Below are 7,500 nucleotides of genomic sequence, written 5' to 3'. Positions count from 1 at the left end.
ATGTCCATTGTCCACGTCTTCACTCACGCCACATATAACCCTGATGCTCCGGGACGCTCGTGCATGGCGTTTTACCCCTTGGTCATGAAGTAAGGTCATGGTGACCTCTCATGGTCATGCTGGCGCGCCATGGCTGGATGATAACGCAATTTTCCAGAAGAAGGACAGGTGACCAAGCATCAAGGAGGGGAACTGGATGGATTCTTTTTTTTTTTTTTTTTTTTTTTTTTTTTTTTTTTTTTTTTTTTTTTTTTTTTTTTCTCTCTCTCTCTCTCTCTCTCTCTCTCTCTCTCTCTCTCTCTCTCTCTCTCTCTCTCTATCTCTATCTATCTATCTATCTATCTTTCTCTCTCTCTCTCTCTCTCTCTCTCTCTCTCTCTCTCTCTCTCTCTCTCTCTCTCTCTCTCTCTCTCTCTCTCTCTCTCTCTCTCTCTCTCTCTCTCTCTCTGTTTTTGGGGGGGTTTTGTGATTTTCGAATATTGGATTATCGTTTCGTCTTTTTTATTTTTATTTTATGATTTAGAGCGATTTCGGTATGGGTTTATGAATGATTGTTTAAGATAAGAGAACGCTGACTTTTATTATCATTTTTTAAAATTGTATTTCAAGATTTTTTTTGAGGGGGGGAGGGGCTGTATCGATCGGTGTTTTTCTTTTTCTTTCTCTCTCTCTCTCTCTCTCTTTTTTATCATGGAATCTCGACTTACCAAACCCGCTCGACGCTGACTCAGCCTGATCCCCGTTCTCTCATCCTCCGACCTCATCCCCGCTACCCTCCCCCTCCCCCCTTCTTCCTCCCTTCCTCTCCTCCCTCTCCTCCCTTTACCTCCATCCCTTCAGATCCCTTTCTTCCCCTCCTCCCTCAATACCCCTTTTCTTTTAATCAAACGCGCCCCTCCCCTCATGTCCTTCCCTCAGATCCCCTCCCCTTGTCTTCATACCCCCTCCCCTACACGCCCCCTTCCCTTAAAATCTCGTACTTACCCTCTGAACCCTTCCCCTCCTTCCCATCAAGCGAGCCCCCTCCACTCCTCCCCTCATACCTCTTCCTTCCCTTCACCCCCTTCCCCTCCTCCTCCCCTCACCCCTCCTCCCTACCTCCCCTTAGACCTCCTCCTCCCCTCCTTTCACTCCTTCTCCTCCTCCCTACCTCCCCTCTCCTCTTCTCCCCTCACCCCCTCTCCCACTTCTCCTCTCCTCCTCCTCCACTTCTCCCCTCACCCCTCCTCCTTACCTCCCCTTAGACCTCCTCCTCCTATCTCCTCTCCTCCCCTCACCCCCTCTCCCCCTTCTGCCCTCTCCCACTTTTCCCCTCCTCCTCCTTTCGCCTCCTCCTCCCCCCCTCCTTTCCCCTCCTCCCCCTCCCCTCACCCTCATCCTTCAAAACACCCCGCCTTTCCCCGTAGATGGTCCTGCTCGGAGCGTTAAGGCCTCGAATAATCAGAAAGCTCATCGGTCGGGCGAGAGTGAGCGAAAAAAGAAGTCATGTTGCCATCATTTGCCGGATTGCGTGAGTGTGTGTGTGAGTTATTGCGTGTGTGTGTGTAAGTTATTGTGTGCGTGAGTTATGAATGAATTGAGATTTTGTGTTTAGAAAAAAAAAATGGAAGAAGATGGAAAAGATATGCGAAGATGTTCAGATACTTGACAAATTCTAAACTGTCCCTTCAATGAAGAATAAAAAAAAAGGAAATAACGAAATAAAATAAAAAATCATCTTCTGCTAAACAAAACTCAAACAAATGTTTACGCAAGTCACCATAAGAAACAAACATCCAAGTAGGAGGCAATTAGTATACAAAAAAAATGAAATGTAAAGTAAAGGGATGACCAGTGAAGGGAACCTCAATGGAACAGCCAGCCAGCAGTTCCCGTGACCACCCAGGCGTGTATTGCGAATCCTCGTGTCTGCAATCTGTGGGAAGGACAGAAGGAGAGGGTGAGGGAGAAAGGAGAGACTTTGTTACTGGGGAGAAAGAGAGAGAGATATAGGGGGGGAGGGAGTGGGAGAGTAATGAGAAGATGAGAAGGGAAGAAGGAGAGGAAAAGGAAAAGGGAGAGGGAGAAGGAGAAAGAGAGAGAGACACACACAAGGAAAAGGAGGAGACGGTGAGAGAGAGAGAGAGAGAGAGAGAGAGAGAGAGAGAGGGAGAGAGAAAGAAAGAGAGTGAGAGAGAGAGAGAGAGAGAGAGAGAGAGATTTAAATGTTGCAAAATAAAGGAATAAAGAATAATACTAAAGAAGAGGACCATTAGTAATAATAGGAAAAAAACGGGCGAAGGGCACAATAGAGGAAGGACAACAACAACAAAACAAGGAAAAGAAAGGCTCAAAAAGAAACGAAAAAACAACAGAATATCAATTTAAAGTAAGATAAACATTAATCAAGCAATCTTGCACAGCCTTTTGAAACAAAGATTCGTTGCAACTTTCGCAATATGACTCTTAACAACATTCACGAAGACTATTGCAATCAAAGAACTGCTAAAGACGCAGGCATGACGAAAATGATTGCAAAACGAGGTGGAACGTGCAAGCTGACCTTGGCTCCTCTACCCTACCCCTCTCCCTACCCCTGTCCTTATCCCCGCATCTCTTGGGCATGGAAGGGCATCATGTCCAGCCTCTCCCTCATGCCCGATGTCCATATATATTTCCCGGATGCCGCCTTACACAACACCTATCTAATGTTTTGAGGATCTTAAGGTATTCTTTTTTTTAAATGGTGCGCTCTTCATTTGTTTCCTGTGGATCCGTTTGAGTGAACTTTTTTTTCTTATATATATATATATATATATATATATATATATATATATATATATATATATATATATATATATATATATATAATCCTGAATTCAGGTTGTTCGTGTCTCTCATAGTTCTGGCCACGTCGGTTAACTTGGCATAACAACGATAAAAAATGAGTGTTCATGAGGCTTTTGGGAGCGTTGTAATTTTCGCGCCTTAATTTATTGTTTCGCTGACGTTTGTTTACATGGCTGTCGTTAGAGATAAACATATATCTCGTTATCTATTTGTATCACCATTTATTATTTTTTTCATGTCTCATATGTCTAGGTTACTTTTCGACTGTCCTCAAACCAGTTTTCCCATAATATTTCATGACGTTTCACAAAGTGTCATCAACGAAACGTTATATTTTCCCATTCGAATCTCTTGGAAACAAAAGCGCATCGTTCGCCTCCGGTATGGCGGGCGGGTTGGCTCTTCGCCAGACGCAGCGTGCATTACCTGTGTTTCGATGTTTTTTTCTCTCTAGTTGGGCCATTTTCTGTTCTTTTTCATCCTTTACTATCTCTATATATACACAGCTTTTCTTTGTGTTGTTTGACTTGGATCTCTTTCTATCGAGTTAGATAGAGGGTTGTTTGTGGCGCTCGTATGTATACAAAGCAACGGTCTCATGGCTCCGCGGGTATGACTTTTGGCGGGAGCGTGCCTGCATACCCGACCCGGCCCGACGGTGGTAGTCGTTAGCAAAGAATGCGGTTTTGTGGCTGTTATTCTGCTTACTAAGCATGGCACGGTTATTACATGACCAGTTTCTCTGGTGTTTTCCTTATTTTTTAATTTCCTTATGATATTTATTGTCATTTTACCGATTTTCATTCCCATGTTTTTTTTAATCACTTTTCAACACTGATCTTTCTATTTCGTTTTGTATATCCGTATCAGATGGAAATAGAATCATCCAGAAATATTCACCCATTTCCCCGAAAGAAATACAATGTTTTACAACTGGTCCTTTCCCTCGCCCAACAGATGCTCTGAGTGAAACAAAAGCAAGTCGACATGCGCGACGGAGGACTCATGGGCATCAACGAGCCCCTCGAGGCGTCCCATGGGCACGCCCTCGCCACCCACGCGCCCTCCATCTCCTCGGCCGCCTCCACCATGGGCGGCGGCCGAGTGAGGTTCGTGAGGCTCATCAGGAGACCCGGCGAGTCCTACGGATTCAGCCTGAGGGGCGGCCGGGAGCACGGCACGGGATTCTTCATCTCGCACGTCGAAATCGGCTCCGAGGCCTACATGCAGGGCCTGAGGGTGAGTAAGACCATGAACCCTGAGTTAGACCAAAGATACTGAGTAAGACCATAGACCCTGAGTAAGACCATAGACCTTGAGTTAGACCAGAGATCCTGAGTTAGACCATAGACCCTGAGTAATACCAAAGATCCTGAGCAAGTCCATAGACTCTGAGTAAGACCATGGACCCTGAGTAAGTCCATAAGCCCTGAGTAAACCCATAGGCCCTGAGTAAGACCTAGTATGTGCGTAAGGACAGACAGAATGGCTTGTGTGGTTTTGCAAGTGGCAATGCAAATGATGATGGTAATGACAACAATGACTTTGGATAATGATGATGATTATAAAACTGATAACAAGGGCAAGATTAAAAATGCTGATAACGAAACTAATGATAATGATGTAATTACAGTAATGACAGCAAATATATACATATGACAATGGCCATGATAATGATGAAATAATTAACAAAGATCTTGATAATAATGATAGTAATGATAATAATAATAAGATGACTTTAATTTCAATAGTTATAAGCATGATAATAAAATTGATGAGATGATAATGATGATTACTAACAATCACATTGATAAAGATACTGATATCAGTAATGGTGATAAAGATGGAAACAATCCAGCTAAAAATAACACCATAGAAAGTTGCCAAACTAAGCTAGCTTGATGCAACATCACCTCATCCACTCAATTGCATTAAAAAATATATCAACACCTTTTGAAGTCACCCGCGTGTAATCGTGTGCATTCGTGTTGATGGTTAAACTGATCTCCTTTGCAATAGAAAAGAAAAAATAACGATTGAATACAAGCTCTGCATTGTAGTCTGCATCATAACTCACAATACTAAAGCTTTTCAAATAGTCCTCTTGCGTTACCGTCCTTATCAAAGGTATCATCACCATATCCATCACAATATCTGTCAACATCACCGTGGTCATTATATGATTACCGTCACAATCACACTGTTAGTGGCGTTATTATCTCACCATCGCGTTCCCACTTCGGACATCAACGCACGGGTGTAATTGATGTAAATTTCGAAGCATTTACAGCTTCACTCAAGGACGTCCTTTGTGTGAGAGAATAAAGGGGAGAGGCTGAAGTCAGACTGAAATGGGCGTTTATATACAGTGCGAACATATGTAAATACGTATGTATGTATATATATATATATATATATATATATATATATATATATATATATATATATATATGTGTGTGTGTGTGTGTGTGTGTGTGTGTGTGTGTGTGTGCATGTGTGTATGTGTGTGTATATATATATATATATATATATACATATATATATATATATATATGTGTGTGTGTGTGTGTGTGTATGTATGTATATATGTATATATATATATATATATATATATATATATATATATATATATATATATATATATATAAATATGTGTGTATGTTTGTGTGTGTTTGTGTATGTGTGTGAGCGATTTGTATGTGTGCGCGCTCATGTGCATGTAGTGTGCTGTCTTAAGTGTATGCAATCTTGGAGTAATAAAACCATGACTTCCGTCAATCGACTTCCGCCAACGAAAAGAAAGCAAAGCAAAGCAAAGCAAAGCAAAGCAAAGCAAAGTAAAGAATCCCGCAGTGCCGAAACGAGACCAAAAAAAAAAAATGTAAACACGAAGCCAAACTAACCATCTAGCTGGCGCGCCGTAGATGGTATCTATCCATCTCAAGGACGAGAGAAGAGAAGACACTATAGAAGAAATATATCTTAATATAATAGATGTATTATCTATCATTTGGGTGTTCAGCGGAGCGAGCGAGGGAGGGAGGTAAGTGGCTCTGAGAGGGTGGCGGAGTCTAAGAGCAAGAGTCCTTTGGGAAGATGCTTCGGGGGTGAGTAGGACCTGGTGGGCTGGGGGAAGGGGGGGAGGGGGGTCCTTAGGAATGAATGATTGGAGGAGGGACTGATTGATTGGCTGGTAACTGTGAACTGTGATTAGGACAGAGAACGTGAAGTGGGTGAGACAAAGAAACGGGGGGAAAAAATTAATGCGTATTGTGAACGTTTTTTATCGTTATTCCATATCGTAAAAATCTCAAACATTCCGATAATTAATCTACTATGTAATAACCATCAAAAACTTTCAAAAAACAAATTACATAAATGATCAGTAAACCATCATTCATACCGCATATCCGATATCCGACCGCCATTTCGAAAAGACGTGACTTCAAACCATCCAGTCAGATAATCTCTCATGCCTTTTCCTAACCTTCCAGACCTTAATAAATCACTTAACTGCCAACGATCGCGGACTTGATACCAATAATGGTCTCGGTATTAAAGCTCGTAGTTAATACCGGGTAAATGACCCTCTGATTTTGATTATCCGTTGGTGATAGAGTTGAGGATAATCGTAGTTCAATTAGGATTCTTATGTATCATTTGGAATTAATTGATTCATTCGGGATGGTATAGATTCCAGCGACGTCTATGTGGATGATGTTTTTTGTTTGTTTGTTTGTTTGAATGTTTTTTTGTAATAGCAAATACAGAATGATGTGATTACGTGGTACGTGGGTTCTCCGTTTTCTATGATGTAAACACGTTATTTTCTCATGATCCCCGCATCATTTTCTTCCTCTTCTGTATTTATTTCTCGCTTTTCGTATCATCATCTTTATGATTGTTATTAGTATAATTATAGTTGTTTTTATTGTTTTTTTAGTTTTTATTTTTGTTATTATCATTGCAATGATGATGATTTTTATTGTCATTGTTGTCGCTGCTGTAGCTATTGTAGTTATTATTATCATTATTACTATTATTATTGCTAGTATTATTATTACTATTATTATTATTATCATTCTTTCTATTTCCTTTTCTAATATCACGCCAATCAAAAACGGTTATTAGGAATATATCATTTCCCGCTGTGTCTTATTCCTTATCATTTTAATCCGTTCACAAAATAACATTGAACTGTTATCGTTATTTCATAATCAAGTCTGCAATGACATTTCTCCCTCTGTTATCGTCCAGAGATGTAATTTTGGAATTTATTTTGGGAATCAGAAGTTCGACAACCTATTGATTTGTTTTGCTTCCGCCTTATTTTGACTTTCCTGTTAAGTTAATTGTAGTAGTGACTTGGCTTTAATCTTCCTGTGTCATATCCTACTCCCAGGGCCGCTACGACAGTCATTTGTTTATTCTATTATTTTCCTGTTCATCGCTCACCGTTCTCGGAATCGTAATTCTCCAAACGTAAATTTTACGATCAGGTTTACCATCGTAAGACTGTCCCTTCGTTGCCGGTATGACGAAATGACTTTCCAGTTTTTAATCGCGTTATCAATGCCACCACTATCTTTCTCACCATCAACCCGGCTTAACTTCCTGGTTAAAAGAAACGTACATAAAATGAAAAATATTTCAGAATGATTATTGTTTTTT

General features: G+C 40.8%; 1 protein-coding gene across 28 annotated transcripts in view; it reads left to right on the top strand.

Annotated features, from left to right (window-relative positions):
• The window catches only part of LOC122266900 (uncharacterized), a 169,295-nt gene that overhangs the window by 135,121 nt on the left and 26,674 nt on the right, over positions 1–7,500 (top strand). For all 28 annotated transcript variants that reach the window (XM_086554250.1, XM_086554243.1, XM_086554239.1 and 25 more), the window contains one exon: positions 3,787–4,068. In XM_086554250.1, the coding sequence (XP_086410376.1) occupies positions 3,817–4,068 (252 nt within the window). In that variant the 5' untranslated portion in view covers positions 3,787–3,816. The remainder of the gene's footprint in view (positions 1–3,786; positions 4,069–7,500) is intronic.

This window comes from Penaeus japonicus, unplaced genomic scaffold, assembly GCF_977035675.1.
Source record: "Penaeus japonicus unplaced genomic scaffold, GWHDUDI00000001_assembly GWHDUDI00000029, whole genome shotgun sequence".
Taxonomy (NCBI): domain Eukaryota; kingdom Metazoa; phylum Arthropoda; class Malacostraca; order Decapoda; family Penaeidae; genus Penaeus; species Penaeus japonicus.
This window is presented reverse-complemented; position numbering and strand designations above follow the sequence as displayed.